Genomic DNA, 19,177 nt, shown 5'->3' on the forward strand with positions numbered 1-19,177 from the left:
CAAATGTTAATTATTTCTATCTTTTTTAATGACATCATGCTTTCAACGAGATTTTTTAAAATTAAAATTATTAGTATTAAATAGTTTATTTATTTTTATATTTAAAATTTATTTATATAAGAGTCTTCTATGCTAGGTCAGACCCATTTTTTATTCTGCATGAACATAATTTATTAATTTTACTATTAGTATTATAATACCTTATTTATTTTTAATTACATTAAATATGTTGTGTTAACTCTTAATTATAAATTGAATTACAAAACATGTTGAAATTTACCAACAACTTCAGGCGAGATTTATTTCAACTGTAAATTATTAATAATTTCATTTAAAGTTTCGTTAATTTTTTCAAAGATTTTTCACAAGCTTTTAAATTAAAGTTTTAAATTTTAGCTACTTTATATATTTTTTAACACTTCTTTTATTTTTCAATAATAAATATTTGCATTTTACATTGAAGTTCAGCAGCTTTAAGAAAGGTAAAGAAAGTGTAAAGTGTAGCACATCTATTTCAGTGCCATAATACTCATCAATCAAAAAATCTTTCACAATATTCATTTAGTTCTTCTTTTGAAGAATTTAATTTTACTCTGTTAGAATTCTAAAATTACGTTCGAAAATTACGGTAAAATAAATGGCAGAGCATTTTTACCTATATGGTTTTGAAAACGTTTACAACTAGTATGGCTATAAAACCATGAATGCAAAAATATAGAATGTTTTAACCATTTTCAACTACCATGGTTACAAAATCGTAAAAAAGAAATTTAGCTAGACTTTGGAGCTAGGCATTTCGATAGGCAATGGTCATTGGAGTTAGGTTGTGGTTGAGTTGTGTTTTATAGAATGAGCTGTGGAATTGTGTTAAGCAGCAATATGATGCTGCATGAGAGTTCCCTATTAAAACAATATATTTTTTTTTATGAAACATAAAACTCGTAAATATATATAAATGTTACACAATATGTATTCATATGTCATTTTGCGAAGATAAATTCATGAAGTCATTCCTTCTCTGCAGTTGATATTCACACGTTTTCGATTCTATTTCGTAATAATTCTTTGACCTTTAAAACTAGGGAGGAGTCTATTTATTTAAGAAGAATGTTTTTTTTCTGAGTCGTAAAAACAAATGTGGCTTGAGCCGTGGTGGTTCAACGATATGACTCGTCTCCCTGTGAGGTGAGCCAAGTTTGAATTCCAGCTATGGCTGGTCGATACGAATTCCGCACCCGGCTCGCATTGACCACAGTGCCGACGTAAAATATCCTCAGTATTACACGGATTATGGGTTATAATAACTTGTCTTTAGGCTAACCGTGGGAGCTTTTCGTGGTTTTCTGCTACATTTAAAGCAAATGCTGGTTAGTTCCGACAAAAAATCCTCCACGCTGGCATATTACTCTAAGTGCTCGATTCATGTTTCCTTGAATCATTCATCGATTTATGTCCGATCTCGTTCCCTTGTTTTCTGAATCGGGTTCAGAATAGTCCGTGGTGTCACTGACTTGTCAGAAACCGACGCAAAGTCTTTGGCGATAGTTTGAGTACTTTGAGAGGGAATTTTGTGTATTTGGTTACACGGATCATGGATTATAATAACTTGCCTTTAGGCCAACCGTAGGAGCTTTTCCTGGTTTTCTGCTACATTTAAAGCAAATGCTGGTTAGTTCCGACAAAAAATCCTCCACGCTGGCATATTACTCTAAGTGCTCGATTCATGTTTCCTTGAATCATTCATCGATTTATGTCCGATCTCGTTCCCTTGTTTTCTGGATCGGGTTCAGAATAGTCCGTGGTGTCACTGACTTGTCAGAAACTGACGCAAAGTCTTTGGCGATAGTTTGAGTACTTTGAGAGGGAATTTTGTCTATTTGGTTACACGGATCATGGATTATAATAACTTGCCTTTAGGCCAACCGTAGGAGCTTTTCGTGGTTTTCTGCTACATTTAAAGCAAATGCTGGTTAGTTCTGACAAAAAATTCTCCACGCTGGCAAAGTACTCTCAGTGCTCGATTCATGTTTCCTTGAATCATTCATCGATTTATGTCCGATCTCGTTCCCTTGTTTTCTGAATCGGGTTCAGAATAGTTCGCGGTGTCACTGACTTGTCAGAAACTGACGCAAAGTCTTTGGCGATAGTTTGAGTACTTTGAGAGGAATTTTAGGGTCATTTTAACAACATGCCTCCTTTTATTTACTTCAATTGAGCGACCAGATTGTTTTTTTTTTTATCGTGAATCCGGTGCCTTCCGCTTTTTTAACAATGGAACGAATTGTTAAAAAGCTCCATTTTTTATTGATTTCTAATATCCCGATAACTTTTTCCTATCTCAGAAATATTAAACTTTTCTCGAATGGGGCCTGGAATTTCACATTTCTTAAGATCCATACTTACTGAATACAGAAATTCAAAATAACTATGAAATTGGCTCAATATTTTAGTGCTAGAGCAAGTTTTGAATCGGTTTCAATAAGTGAATATAAAGTTTTATTCTTCCTTTATTTTATGGTTGCAATCAAATTCGAGTGTGCAAAAAATTTTTTATTTGCAAAATAAAAAGTGCTTTTTCTGCATAAATAATTTATTAGCAATATCTGGAGTTTTAAATTATATGATATAGTTTTTTTTATTGAAAATTGAGTGCAATGCAATTTAATTGGTAAAGTTAGAACTTTTCGTTGTGTAAATACCTAAAATGATATTGGTGCGTCAATACTTATTTTGCAGTCTGTATAATTAATGGAAATGCTGAAATTAAATTGTTTAAGAGTGAGAATTTTTAAATTAGCAATATAATTTGTATAATATATTTTATTAATTATTCTAATTAAATGTTAATAATTATCTTTTTAAATACTTAAAATGGTTAAAATTTTATATAATCACTTTATCTATATTTTAATCTCTTCGATCGATTTTTAAAAAATTATAAACGGTGCTGATGAATCTATCTCTTAATGGTTGAAATTAATTCCTTTTAACCTATAAGACGTTCCGTATGCTTTTAAAATAAATGTAAAATTTTTACCGCAGTAACTATTTTTTCTATTATATCGCTCTTTGAGCAAGATTTTTTAAGGTTTATATTAATATTAAATAGTTATCAATGTATAAATACTTTTCCAATATTTGAAATAATAATAATGTCCAAAAAAAAAAAGAAAAACGACGAAAGAAATAATAAACCACATTAGAATTTAATACTTTAAAAATTCGGGATGAATTTTTAACTAGTATTGATTAATCAAAAAATATTTACAACATGAATGATTATATGTTTGACGATAGACGTAATCACACGTCTGTCTTCTTTTTTTTAAATTCAGTATTAATATTCAGTATTCAGTATTATTCAGTATTATTATATTCAGTATTATTATTTATTAATTTATAAGTTTTACCACTATAATAGTATATAATAATGTTTTATAATAGCGCAACTAGAATAATTAGTATTGCAATAGCGCAATTATGCCTTAGCTATTTTTTAATTACGTTAAATATTTTCTGTTCTCTCTGCATTCTAAATTGAATTACAAAATATATTAAAAATTGCAAACAATTTTTACCGAGATTTTATTTTAATTCTAAATTATTATACTAAATAGTTTTATTCCATTTAAAGTTACGTTGATTTAAACCTTAATTTAATTTTAAGGTTTTTCATAAGCTTTTAAAATAAGGATTAAATTTTTAATGAGTTTTTATATTTTTTTTACGGTTTTTTCATTTTTTAAAATAAATGCTTGCGTTAGAAATTTTCTTAAAAACCATGAAAAAACTATTTTTTTTATATATATAATAATTTATCAACTTTAAGAAGGCAAAAAACGTGCAACGCATCTATTTTAATGCGATAGTTTACTTCCGCAATGTTTATTCAGTTTTTTAAAAAAGTTAATCGTATTAGATCAGATTAATTGTATGTCTGACGCTAAAAAAATATCTGAATTTCGCGTATTAAGAAATGAAACACTTTTATTATTAGCTATGTTAGGTGAGTTTAGTTATAAATTTTTTTTCTTCTCTGCAGTGCGCAGCTATTAGTTTTATTATTACTAATTACAATTTATTACTTTTTAGCTTTTACTAATAATTATCAGATTACTCTGTTAGCAGGCTTTTAAATTAATAATAGAATAAATGTTAAACTTCTGGAATGAATTGTTTTGGAAAAAAAGAAAATTGATACAAAGTTTTTTTTTAAAAAAAAGCATATTGAAATAATTTAGTTCATTAAACACACATAGAATAAGGATAAACAATTGGGAAAAATTCGCCATGGATAGGCGGCGTTGGAGGCTACGCGTGGTTGAGGCAGCCAAGGCCTGTAAGGGGCAGTCGTACTGAAGAAGAAGAAACACACATAAAACTTAAGAATTCATTTGAAAAAGAAGAAAAATATATAAAAGAATGCTTAGAAAATATAAAAGTTATGTTTAAAACACGCGCTCTTGGAACTATTAACAATATTTAATCATATTGTTCGAAATTTCTTGGTTAAAATGATTAAATAACAATTTATTTAATTGTTATTTTATCATATTCAGAAAAAATGTCAATTAACTGTAAATAAAATGGCATTCAAACTGTGAGAAAAACCGTTTATGAACTTAATACGGTTAAGCAACTAGAATTTAATCGCACTAACTAGGCCTACTTAATGATGCCACTTACTCCCTTGCAGTTGGGTACTATCAGAGAGGCTAATTATGTAAATTTCATGACCGACAGAATAAGGTTTCAAGTCCCATCTTAATATCCATTCCTTTCAGCATATGAAAAATTTCCTGACTCCTCTGTTCTGCACTCCGCAACTTGTGACCCTGGACTATTACAATACGGTACTCTAATAGCACTACAGAACTGCTAAACTATCTTCAAGTCTACTCAATTGTTTTTACGGTTTTGAAACCATGCTAGTTGTAAACGGCTTTAAAATGTAGAGGTAAAAATGCTTCTTACCGTAATTTTTACTGTTTAGTGGTGTTAATTATAATTTCTAATACTCAATAGATGGCGCTCTGCGCAGTAATGTAAAATCATTTAGTTTCTAATCAGTTTTTCCTCCATGTCACTGTAACATCATCATCATCCTTCTTGTTATTAAATATATTTTATGTTAAAAGGCGTTTGTAATGATTGAAACCCCGAGATCTGAGAGATCATATCACCGTATTTAAGATTGGCGCACCAACCTGGAGCTAAGAATTTGATTAAAGGTGAGTGCACTTGATTTAAATAATGGATTCATACGATGATTTGAAAAATAAAAGAAAAACAATTCGCTCTTTAACAACTCGATTAATAACAAAAATTGAAAATTTGATGAATGATGATAATGTTGAAACTAAAGAAAAGATCGAAGAATTAATAGATTATAAGGAACAGTTAATTGATAAAAATAAAAGTTTAAAAGCAATAAATAATCGAATTGAACCACTAATTGAAAGTGAGGAAATAGAAAATGAAATTACTGGAATTGAAGAATATTCGGAAAAAATAATAAAGTGGCAATCTCGAATCGCAAGATTTTTGAAAGAAAACAATAAAGAAAGTAGAGGAGGAGAAGAATCATTTAACAGCGCACAATCTAAATTTGTTCCAGAAATAAGTAATGCAGTTAAACTCCCAAAACTAAGCAGAAACAAATTTTACGGAGAAACAACATTATGGCTTGAATTTTGGAATCAATTTGAAATCGCGATCCATGAAAACGAAAGTTTAACTGAGATACAAAAATTTACTTATTTAAAGAGTTTACTGGGTGGAATTGCATTAAATGCTATTAAAGGGTTTGCTTTGACTAAAGAAAATTATATGAAAAGTATAGAATTGTTAAAAGATAGATTTGGGCGCGAAGATTTAGTGATTAATAGTCATATGAATCGTCTATTAAATCTTGATCCCGTAAAAAATTCTAGTGATATTAGAGCATTACGGAGTTTATATGATAATTTAGAAGTAAACATTAGATCTTTAGAAAGCTTAAATGTAGTCTCTGGAACATATGGACACTTATTATGCCCTATATTATTAAAACTAATACCAGAAGATTTAACTTTAGAATACAACCGCAAACGAAAATCAAAATCAGAATTTAATGTTTCGGAATTAATTCAATTTATTAAGGAAGAAATTCAAGTACGCGAATCGTCTACATTATTCCATGATAGTGTTAAGAAAAATAAACACTATAACTATTATAATCCCAGGGAAGTAATAAATAACAAAAAACAGTTCAGATCGAATATTCCCACAGCTTCAGCATTGGCTACTAATGTAAAATTTAATTGTGTATTTTGTAAATCAGAACATGATTCATTTATTTGTGAAAAAATGTCGGTTTCTGAAAAAAGAGATAGATTAATGCGCGAAGGTCGTTGCTTTAAATGTTTCCGAAAATCACATTTAAGTTCACAATGTAGGAGTAAAATTTGTCCTTGTAAAAAATGTAATAGTAAATCTCATCACGAAATAATTTGTTTTGGAATTCCGAAAACTCAAAACGAAAGTTCGCAAGAAACCGCAGAGAAAAATACAGTTGTAGCCAGTGTTTCTCATGTCGAAGAGGGACAAAAGGGGGAATTTCAATCAGTGCTTTTACAAACATGTGTTGCGAATTTGCATCTGGCAGACAAAACGCAGGAGATAAATATTTTATTTGATTCCGCATCGATGAGGTCATTCATTACTAGAGAATTAGCTCAAAAGCTTAATCTCCCGATAATAAGAAAGGAAAATTTATTAGTTTATACTTTTGGAAGCCGTGAACCGCAAGAAAAAACATTTGATATAGTAAAGGCGAGTATAAGCAATAAAAAATATCCTACTCGAAGGTCAGAGTTCGAATTATTGGTTTCAAGTACCATAACACGTGCATCTTTCCCACCTCATAATAATAAAATAAAGTTGCTGCTTGAGGATTTTGCGCTTACTGATTTATGCCTTTCGAAAGGAATAAATTCCATTGATATAGTAATTGGAGCAGATTATTATTGGAAACTCCACACTGGGTACATAAAGGAGTTGACTAAAGATTTGTTTTATGTCGAAACATTACTCGGCGGAAGCGTAACTGGGATTACTCATTCAGATTTAAAAAATGACTCTATCATTGAAAATTTATGTTATTGTAAGGAAAAATTTAATTGTGAGGAATTAACTAGTGAAAATAATTCTTGTGATGATATAAATTTACAGTTACGGAAATTTTGGGATATTGAAAGCTTAGGCATAAATGATAAAATTCAGAATACACCTTTAGAGCAAGAAACTTTAAAACAGTTTGAACAAAATATAAAACTTCAGGATGGCAGATACGTAGTTAAATTACCATTTAAAGATGAGGTAAACATTTCTGACAATTTTAATTTATCTAAAAGAAGGTTAATTAGTTTAACATCGCGTTTTAATAAAAATCCTTCTTTGCATGATAATTATGCTAGTATTTTTAAAGAACAATTATCGGAAGGAATAATAGAACCTGTTAATGATAAATCAATAGTTCCAAATATGGTTTATTACTTACCTCATCATCCAGTAATTAGAAATGATAAACAAACTACAAAGTTACGGATAGTTTTCGATGCTTCGGCTAAAGAAAAAAATTGCTACTCTCTAAATGATAACTTATTATCGGGTCCCAATCTAAACCCTAATCTTTTAATTTTACTATTAAAATTTCGCGAGTTTAAAATAGGAATAATTGCTGATTGTGAAAAGGCTTTCCTACAATTGTTAATTGATGAACAGGATAGGGACTATCTTAGATTTCTTTGGTCAGAGCAATTCCCTCCCAAGAAAATTGAGGTTTTTCGCAATAGAACCGTAACTTTCGGAGTAAAATCATCAACATTTTTACTGGCTGGAACAATAAAGTATCATATCAAAAATTATAAAGAATCTCATCCTTTGGCGTGTAAGGTTTTGAATGAAAATTTGTATGTCGACGATCTTATTACTGGTACAAATACGATTGAAGATGGACTACTATTATCCAGGGACACTAAATTAATATTAAAGGATGCATCAATAAATCTTAGGAAGTGGAAGAGTAATTCTAAGGCGTTATGCCAAAAATGGCAAGACACGAAATTTGAAAAATATCCTAGTGAAGAAACAGTACCTTTAAAAGTTTTAGGATTAATTTGGAATACTTTAAGGGATGAATTTAATTTAGATTTAAGTTCTTTAATTGACTCTTTGGAAAATGTGAAAAATACTAAGAGAAGCGTGTTACGCATATCATCGAAATTATTTGATCCAATGGGATATATAACAGCATTCACGATTAGAATTAAAATTCTTCTTCAAGAAATATGGGAACAAGGCTTAGAATGGGATGAGGAATTCGGAGATATTTTAAGACTGAAATGGGAAAAATGGTATAAGGAAGTAAATGTATTAAAGGAACTTTCACTACCAAGATATTATTTTCATGAAGAAGATAGCTGTTCCGAAGTAGGGAATTATAAGATAATTATATTTTGTGACGCAAGTGAGAAGGCGTATGGAGCGATTGCATATATTCGATATGAAAGAAATCAAAATTTTTACGTAAGCTTCGTTACTTCAAAGGCACGCGTTGCACCATTGAAGAAGTTGAGTCTACCAAGATTGGAACTGATGGCCACTCTTATAGGTTCCAGATTATTGGATACTTTAAGGAAAGTGTTTCAAATAAATATCAACTATATACTACATTCTGACTCAACCATAGCCCTTAGTTGGATTCGAGGAAATGCAAATCAGTGGAAGACATTTATTTCAAACAGAGTAAGTGAGATCCAAACTTTAACAGATCCTACTAATTGGAAGTACATAAAGGGAAATGATAATCCAGCTGACATCATATCAAGAGGATGCAGTGCTAATGATTTGCTCTCATGTGCAATTATTTTTAATGGACCAACATGGTTGACATTAAGCGAAGAAAAATGGCCGAAAAATGAAGAAAATTTTAGAAGAGCAGATGTAGATGAAGAAAAGAGATCGAAATTTATTGCAGTTAATTATGCAAGTGAAAATAATGTTAACGATTCAATTTTCGATATCCACAAATTTAGTTCTATTAAGAAGGTTTACCGAATAACAGCCTGGATTAGAAGATTTATAACAAATTTGAGACAGAAGAAAGAAGATAGAATCAAAAATGTTTTAACTGCAGAAGAATTAGAAGAAGCTGAAAACCTTTGGTTGAGACACGTACAAGCAAAGAACTACAGTAAGGATATAGATTGCTTAAAGGAAGGACAACATTTACAGAAGTGCTCAAACATCAGAGACTTAAATCCGTTCATTTCTGACAAAGGGATTCTACTTGTGGGTGGAAGACTACAGCACTCCAATTTGAACTATTATGAAAAACATCCTATACTATTACCATCAAAAACTAAATTTACAGAACTGATAGTGAAAGAAGCACACGAAAAGACCCTACACTCTGGTATTTCAGACACGCTAACACAGGTACGAGAGAAATTTTGGATTCCGAAAGGTCGGCAATTTATTAAGTCAATAATTGGAAGATGCGTCTTATGTAAAAGATTCAATGTTCGATCAGGAAGAGAAATCATGGCTCCTCTTCCTAAAGACAGAATAGAACAGTCACCTCCATTTTCAGTTACTGGCCTGGATTTTGCTGGACCCTTATTTGTGAAAGATTCTGACTGTAAGTTTTACATCATGCTATGCACCTGTGCAGTTACACGAGCAATACACCTGGAAATTGTTTCCAGTTTAACAACTGAAGCATTTTTACTTGCTTTTCGTCGCTTCATTTCCAGAAGAGGACTGTGTTCTGTTATTTATTCAGACAATGCTCAAACGTTCAAGCGAGCAGAGTTTGAATTGAAAAAAATGTGGACTATTTTGAACAGTTCTGAAGTGAGTGAGTTTTATTCCTCAAGGGGAATAAGGTGGAAATTCATCGTTGAAAGAGCACCCTGGTGGGGTGGATTCTACGAGCGAATGGTTCGTTCAATGAAAATCATTCTTCGGAAATTACTGAGGAAAACATCTTTGACTAGTGAAGAACTCGAAACAGTTCTATGTGAAATAGAAGCTGTGATTAACTCGAGGCCTATTACTTACGTGACTACAGACTCTCCAGATACTTTTCATCTAACGCCATCCCACATGCTACTTGGAAGACGATTAATAAGTTTACCGTCAGTCAAGTTATCCGGTATTGACTGCATGATTGACAAAAAAATGATAATTAAAAAATTTAAATATCGAGAAAGACTTATAAATCAATTTTGGAAAAAATGGAAAAGGGATGATCTTTTAAATTTAAGAGCTGTCAATTATGTAAATTTGGATAAAGGTAATCAAAATTTTAAGGTAAATGATATTGTTTTGATTCATGATGACAAACTTCCAAGGAGCATGTGGAAACTTGGAAAAATTGTGGAAACTTTTCAAGGACGTGATAACAAAATAAGAGCATGTGCTTTGAAAACAGATACGTCAATAATAAAACGTCCTATAAATTTATTATATAATTTAGAAGTGAACAATTAAATAAATATGAACATTCTATTTGAACTTTAAATTTACATTTATTATTATTTGAACATTTTATTTACAATATTACTTAAGATATTCATTTAACTTACAAATTAAGTTTATCTTAAGATATTATTTGAACTTTTTTGATTTAAAGAAAATATGCATACATATATATTTTCTTGTTTAAATGCATGTTTGTTTAAAATTGAAATATTTTGCATGTGAAAGAATTTGTGTTGTGAAAATTGCTTGATTTATTATTCATGATATGATAATTTAATTTCATCAATTGATATTTACTTAAATTGCAATAATTTCATTTATTAGGTTATAATTTCATTTATAAGGTTAAGGTAATTTCATTTATTTGTTAAAGGTTTGAACTAATGCTCATGAAACATATTATTTTTAAGAATTCAATTAATATTATTGCATTATAATCTTTATATAATTAAGAAGGGCTCATATTGTAAAAAGGTAAGATTATATTATATTTTTAAATATTGGTACCTTACATTTGAGAAAAATAACTTTGATTTATATATGAAATGACAAAATTGTTATGAACTAAAAGTTCATCGGGGGGAAGTTTGTTAATTATAATTTCTAATACTCAATAGATGGCGCTCTGCGCAGTAATGTAAAATCATTTAGTTTCTAATCAGTTTTTCCTCCATGCCACTGTAACATCATCATCATCCTTCTTGTTATTAAATATATTTTATGTTAAAAGGCGTTTGTAATGATTGAAACCCCGAGATCTGAGAGATCATATCACCGTATTTAATAAGTGGATGGATAGACTGCAGCGGGTTATTTAATCATAATTTTAGAATGAAAATTAACAGTTCAAAATAAACAACAACAATATTGAAATACGAATTTATAATTTTTTTTAAAAGGAATGAATAAAATTAAACTGCTTAATAGCAAATATTTTTATTTTAATAATCTACAGTTTGTATGTATATATTTGGTAAATAATTCTAACGTGAATCATTGTCTTTTTAAATGCTTAAAATGGTTAAAATTTCAGAGAAAAGTTAAATTTCAGCTACTTTAAATGTCTTTCTATTATGTCACTCTTCAGAGAGATTTTTTTACTATAAATGATTAATATTAAATCATTCATAAATTTTTAGTTAAATTCATTTTAATTTAGTTTCTCTTAGCTTTTAAAGTAAAGTTTAAAGTTCGAACTATTTTAACTGTCTTTTCAATTACATTACCCTTTAAGTGAATTTTTGAACTATATATGATTAATACTAAAAGTCATTATTAAATAAAATATAATATTCATAAAATTTTTATCCTAACAGTTGGTCAACAATTTAGATCCTAAAATTTAATTTAAAAAAAAGGGTTCGGATAAAAAAATAAAAAAACATGTTAAAAATTAAATAATATTAATAAAATGGAATAATTGAAATAATGGGTTGAAGATTTAATGATTCCGGATATCTAACACATAGAAACCCATACATATAAGAGAAAAATGTATTTAAAAAGCATTGAGAAGATAAATACAAAAGGAACACCTGTTTGCCAAAGCTATTTCTTAGGAAAGTATAAACTGAGTTTGAACTCTTAATATTGAAGAAGCACTCAATATTACAATAGATGTAATACAATAGATATAAGGGGCATTTAAATTACTGAAAAATACAAAGGTTTGAAGATTTGTATAACGATTAAAGCTAAAGAATAAATATATAAGAATTAATTCCCTCGATCGTCTGCTTCTAGAAGAAAAAACGGAGGAGGTACACTCCTTGGTGTAAGAAAAGAAAGTAAGTCCCACAAATTTGAGAAAAAATTGTTGACTGAAAAGCAAGCAAGCTTCAAGAAGAAGGGAGTTTGAAAAATGGAAGATTAAGATTGGCTTTAAGTAAGCCTCCCAAAAATAAATGAAGAAAAATAAATTAAAGTCTACAATCTGCGATTTTGTGAAAAATAAAGTCATAAAATGTTATGGTATCAAAGCCGAATAGATAGTACACATGTATTTAAATGTCCTAATTCTTCAACCCCATCTTGAATCACCTGAATTAGTTTTAAACAGTGCATTAACCAAATATTTTCATTGTCCAGCTGCACCAAAGACCCATCAAATAAATTTCAATTTTAGCTTCCTAATGTATTGTTGAATTTTGATTTTTAATAATAATTCATAATCTGATCAGTGGTCATTAAAGCTCACAAAGCACCGTAAGTATGATTTTGAGACATTTTAGTATAGTCAACAGCAGAAGTATTGAAATTATTTCCACCTCTGTTTTGGGATAAGATAAAATTCCCGAAGCTCCATTACGTGCTGTACTATGTACTTACGCACCTCTAACTCTTTCTTTGGGATGTAGCGTGAGAATCGGAACAGCGTTAGAACAGTTAGGTTCACCGTGTCTTCGAACGTATCTACAGCAAATTTGATGCGGATTGGTTTAGAATTGCAGATTTGTATAGTGCGACTTTCAGGAGAATTCCACCTGACACCCGTCTTGCGTCGTGGCGGGTACTATGGTTACGAGGAAAGGTCACTTCGAATAGGGGTGTGGGGTGAATAGTTTTGTCTTAATCTTAGCGTAGGTCCTCGAGAGTAAACCAATCGACACCCCCATTAGAAATGTGCTCTCGCTTGCTACCATAGCAGCAGACAGCCCCAAACTTTCAGTCTGGAGGAGTTCTCCCAAAAGCCGCACTATATAAGGTACATTCATACACAAATAGACATATAAGCATTTTGCTTCATTTTTATAGATAATCTTAAATTACGTTTTATGTCTGGTAGTCTTTCTGAATATTATATCTTTATGAAATTATTATTTGATATTATATGTATCCATAATCTCAGTGGTAAACGGATCATGTGTTAGAGTCCCCTTGCCGTCAGGCTAACCGTGGGAGGTTTTTGTGGTTTAACTTTTCATGTTAATACGAGTTAGTTCCATCAAAAAAAGTCCTCCACGAAAGCAATTTTCTTCCAATATTAGATCCAGGAGTTCCCTTGTCCTCTGGATCGGATTCAAAATTACAAGATTATGGAGTTGAACATTGGTAGTCTTAATTTCAAAAATGGGTCGGCAGTTCATTCATATTTATAACTGAGATTAAAATGAAAATTTTTTAGAAGAAAATTAGGTTTTTACTGTTAAATAACAACTAATTTTAACTATGAAATAATATTAAAAGCATCTTTTAAATTTCCGTAATTTTATTCTTGTAAATTATCGAAGTATTTCATTTTTTTTATCTTGAACTTATGGATCTGTCATGACAAATACAAGATGCAAGCCCATAAATATTCGTATGAAACTGCAATTTCAATGAAACAGATTGATTTGTTCAGCTTTAAAACTGTTCGTCATTACTTCAATTAATGAGCAAAATTTATGAATATATAAGTCATTGTTTATTTCTTAAAAATCATTGAAGTCAACTTATTTTCATATTTGAATTTTGATAAACTGGGTAAGACAAAAAGTTATCCTTCCTGTTTCTTTTAATGATTTATTTTATTATTTCATTTCTTAATTATTTTTATATTATTTGTTGAATACATAAGAAAATTGTTTTCAAAAATATACATTTTAATATTTATTGTTAGAAGTTTGAATGACAAATATTGAAAAAAGTGAAATAAGTTTATAAGAATTTATTATAATTATTAATAATCTAAGTTAACTTATGCTTTTTTTCAGCACTTTTTTCAAATTTTTTTTGAGGTTTTAACATTATCTTTTATTTTTCTATATTATAATAATATATTATAATATAGAAAAATAAAAGATTTATATATATAAATAATTTTCTATATTATATTATATATATATATATATATATATATATATATATATATATTATTGGAATCATATAATTTGTCAGGTATCGAGTAGCTCGGTTCGGGCAAGTTGGGGGGTAGGAGGAAGTAAGAGCTTGATTATTTTAGCATATTAACAATTTATTTACAAACAATATTTACAGACATCAGTAATTGTATCATTCTTTACATCAGGCTCATTTCGCGCGCACCTCTACGCTCTCTCTACACATAATTGCTACTGCCATCTAGTGGCCAATCATTTTCTTTTTAAACTTTAATAAAATTAAAACTTAGTGCTAACATTCGGCCAGACTGACCGATTAATCTCCTGATTAATACAAACAATATTAATAACTAAACACAACACAATACATACAAGTTATTTCAAAATATGACAAAAAATAAAGAAAAATGGATACTTACAATTCTTCTAACTATTTCAATTTCACAGTTTACAAAATTTTAGAAATTAAAAACAACTTTCTTACTTTTGCTAACCTACTTATAAAAATAAAAAGAAATTATTAGTACACGGTGATACACTACATTTATACTGTAAAACGATGATTTTTTTTTTTTTTTTTTTTTTTTTTAAAGTTCAATTTAGTATAATAAAAGTTAAATTAAATGAAAGTTCATAAAGTTCAAAATTCTTGTTCAGTGTCACTGGAATCACTAGAGTCTGGATGAATTCTCCAAGGCTTTAATTGACTCACATGAGCGGTAGTTGTGAAAAAGTGTCCCTTTTCCTTTTCTTGTAACTGAGTTACTCTGTAGGTGTCACCTGGTAATACTTGTGTTATTATCAATGGCCCCCTGTATTTTGGCTGAGTTTTCAAAGGTTGACCTGTTGCTTGAGGTGTTTTCCTCATGACCACTATTTCACCTTTAACGTAGTTGATTGTTTTACATCTTTTTTTGTCATAATATGATTTCATCTTTTTCTGCTTTTCTTCTATTATCTGAATCGCCTCTTCACGCACTTCTTCAGGATCCTTATATTCCTTAGCTTCGTCATCTGCTAATTTACTTATAAGTCCATCATAAAATCTAGGTGAGTAACCATGTAGCATTTGGAATGGAGTTTTGTTGGTTGTTTTATTAACTGCATTATTTAAATTACGTTCGGCCTCTTTCACCTTCAAGTCCCAATCTTTGTGTTTTGGATCTTCCATACTTGTAGAAATCGTAGATAGTAAGGTTCTGTGACTTCGTTCAACCATACCATTCCCTTGAGGATGCTTTGTAGAGTTTAGAGTATGCTTAATTCCATTCGTGGCACAAAACTCTTCAAATTGATGCGAAGTAAAGCATGACCCTCGATCACTTATCAACCTATCAGGTAATCCAAATTCGTTGATGAAATTCTGTAAAGCTTTCAGCACATTTTGAGTTGAAGTACTTCTCACTGGTGTAACTCTGACAAATCTGGTTAGATTATCTATTATTACTAATAGTTCTTGATTTCCTCTACAAGTTTTAACAAAAGGTCCTAAATGATCAACGTGAATGATAGAGAACGGACGTTTCCCTGGTGCAATCGGGTTCAAATATCCCTGTTGTTTCCCTCCTGGTACTTTATTCAGCAAACACTCAAAACACATTGAAATATGCCTTCTTACGTAACGCTTCATCGAAGCAAACCAATATAATTCTTTTATTTTACTAACAGTTCGATCAACTGAAAAATGTCCCATGAGATCGTGGGATCTGACTACTATACTTTTCCTCATTGCCTTGGGTATTACATATAATAAAATTTCTTTATCTTTAACCTTGTGTTTTCTATAAATCTTATTCTGCTTGTAAACATATCCTTCGATCATTCTTTTTTCAGCTTCGGATCTATCATCACAATTTTTCTTGAATATCTCTATTAATTTACGCAGTTCAATGTCTGAATTTTGCATCATCAAAACTTGCTCGTCTGTAGTCAAGGTAACACAAACTTCAAATTTTCTCTCAATAAGAGTGTTCAAAGTGTCTTCTGGCTCTTCAACAGCTGCTCTGCTTAGCGCATCAACGTGCTTCATTCGTTCACCTGATCTGTGTCGGATCTCAAAATCATATTCTTGCATTAGGTTAAACCATCTTGCCATTTGAGGATTTGATGACTTTTTAGCGTTTAAATACACTATTGCTTGACAGTCTGTAACGATTGTAAACTTTATTCCTATCAAAAACTGTCTTAATCTCTCTAATGTCCACACAATTGACATCAACTCTAATTTACTTGAATGATATTTTTGTTCAGTTTCCGTAGTTTTCTTACTAACGCAATACACCATTCTCCAATTCTTTTTACTATCTCGCTGAAACAATATTCCGGCCAATCCAATAGAACTAGCGTCGCAATGTACTTCAGTTTCACTTTGTGGATCATAATGAGCTAGAATAGGCGCTTTAATAAGATTACTTTTAAGTTCCTCGAAAGCCTCGCTTTGCTTTTTTGTCCAAACAAACTTTGCTTCCTTTTTTGTAAGTTCAGATAATGGTGCTGCTTTGAGAGAATACTTTGGAACAAATCTTCTAAAGAAACTAGTAAGTCCTAAAAATCTTTGGATGTCATGCATATTTTTTGGAACTGGAAATTTTTCAATAGCTGCTACTTTACGTGGTCCAGGTTTCAAACCATCTCTACTAAGTATAAAACCAAGAAATTCAGTCTGCAACTTTCCAAATTCACATTTTGGTAGTTTTAAAGTCAAATTGGCTCTTCTTAAGCACTCAAATACTTCAGTAAGTTTCTGTATCATTTCAGTCCATGTTTTGGCTGGAATCAAGATATCATCTAAATAACAGAGTACTTTTTTGTTGAACAATGGACCCAAAACAATATTCATTAGTCTTTGGAACTCTGCTGGTGCATTTGCCAATCCGAAAATCATTCGCTCAAATTGACCAGTATCGTCTGGAGTTATGAAAGCCGTTTTCAATTTTGCTTCTTCTGTTAATGGCAATTGTAGATATCCACTAGCTAAATCTAGAGTCGTGTAAAACTGGCTTCCTCCAAGACATTCTAAAATGTCATCAATTTTGGGTAAAGGAAATTTATCCTTAACAGTCTGAGAGTTCAATTTCCTAAAATCTATAACTAATCGTTGTTCTCCTGTTTTTTTCTTAACTAATAATACAGGACTGGAATATGGCGATCTTGTGTCTGACACTATTCCATACTTCCTCCATTCAGAGACTATTTCTTTTATTTGTTTTCTTTCTTCGGAATTGGTTTTATATGGTTTCTGAAAAATTGGCTTACTGCCCTCTATTTCTTTAATGTCCATTTTGCATAAATTCGTGCAGCCTAACTCACTTACGTTTAAAGCAAAACAGTCACGATATTTATTTAATAAACTTAAAAGTTCAAATCTTTTAATACTTTCCAAGGATTCGTCAAAATTAATGTCTGTCATTAAAATAGGAGACTTCTCATTGTTAATTGTATTTAGTTCTACTTTTTGACTATCAATTTCCATTTTATTAGACAGCATTAAGCTTTCCTCACTTACCTCCATTCCCCTACCTAAGCACTGATCTTTCCTAATTTTAAAGTTAAATTCTTCCTTATTTACAACCGGTACAATCGTTTCACCGTTAACTACCTCAAGAATTGAATCAAAATTCTGGCCTATACTTTTTACTAAAATTGTCCCATTAAGAATCGAGTTTTCGCTTTCTTCGACTTTTGCCCTAATTAAATTAATTGATTTACTTTCGATTTCTGCTTCGTTTACTGTTTTCAATTTAACCGCATTTTTATTCATATCTACTTGAATTTCAGAAAAAACGTCATTATTTGCGTATCCAAATTTTAAATTACCTCCAATACGCACAAAAGCAATGTAAGGTAAGTCTATCCATGTTCTTCCTAAAATTAAATCACACGGTTGTGAATCATCCTTAACAATTAATAAAGTAATACATTTCCCTACTACGTCATCTACCCGAATATTTACTACAGCTTTACCTATAGCTTTCGTAACTGGATTATTTTGATTACCAAAACCAAATAAATCACTGTTATCTGGTTGCAAGTCCAGATTCATTTTTAAAGCGATACTTTCTTTCAAAAGACAACTGCTACTTCCTGTATCAATTAAAGCCGTCATCTTATTACCATAAATATAAGCATCTTTCAAATAATTCGTAGGCGCCAATGATGCACTTGAATCCGAGTTGTTTTGACTAACGGATAAATTATTCCCTTCTCGCTTTTGTTCGGTTTCAAATTTACACGTTCGAAGAGAATGACCTTGCTTTTTACATTTCTTACAATAAGCAATAGTTTTAGGTGCCGGGCAATCACGAGATATATGGCCATAATCATTTCAGTTGAAACATTTATATTCCCCTTTCTCATTTCGGATATCCGAGCTTACATAATTTTTTCGATTTATACTTTTGTTTTCATTAAACGGAATTGATTTCTTTTCCGCCTGAAATTTATCACCACGAGAATAAAAATTTGATGAGTTTCTTAATTTATAACTGTTAATCGATCGCACATTATCATAATTATCTAATTTATCTGCTAATTGATCTGGTTTATTAAATTTAGGCCATTCGTCCACAAAATGTTCCCGCGTTGTTGAATTTACTTGTTTTTTCAATTGTTCAGTAATAATCAAATTCTTTAAACTATTGAAGTCCGATATTTCGAGACCCGTTATCCACTCTTCAAAATAGTTTTGTAATTCAAAAGAATAATCCTTCCATGTACCTTCTGGATTTTTAACATGATTTAAAAATTTAAATCTGAACTTATCAGCGCTTAACTTATATCTCTTAAGCAATAATGATTTCACATACTTATAATTATTTGCATTATCTTCG

At 30.4% G+C, this 19,177-nt stretch overlaps 1 protein-coding gene across 1 annotated transcript; it reads left to right on the plus strand.

The window, feature by feature from the left end:
• Window positions 1-5,337: 5,337 nt before the first annotated feature.
• LOC147810962 (uncharacterized) lies at window positions 5,338-10,911 on the plus strand. The gene is made up of 3 exons (XM_087162169.1): window positions 5,338-5,973; window positions 7,765-10,198; window positions 10,901-10,911. The coding sequence occupies exons 1-3, from the start codon at window positions 5,338-5,340 to the stop codon at window positions 10,909-10,911; spliced, it is 3,081 nt and encodes a 1,026-aa protein (XP_087018295.1).
• The last annotated feature ends 8,266 nt before the right edge of the window (window positions 10,912-19,177 follow it).

Source organism: Parasteatoda tepidariorum, chromosome 4 (genome assembly GCF_982258835.1).
Source record: "Parasteatoda tepidariorum strain Cologne lab strain chromosome 4, Ptep-v5.0, whole genome shotgun sequence".
Classification (NCBI taxonomy): Eukaryota; Metazoa; Arthropoda; class Arachnida; order Araneae; family Theridiidae; genus Parasteatoda; species Parasteatoda tepidariorum.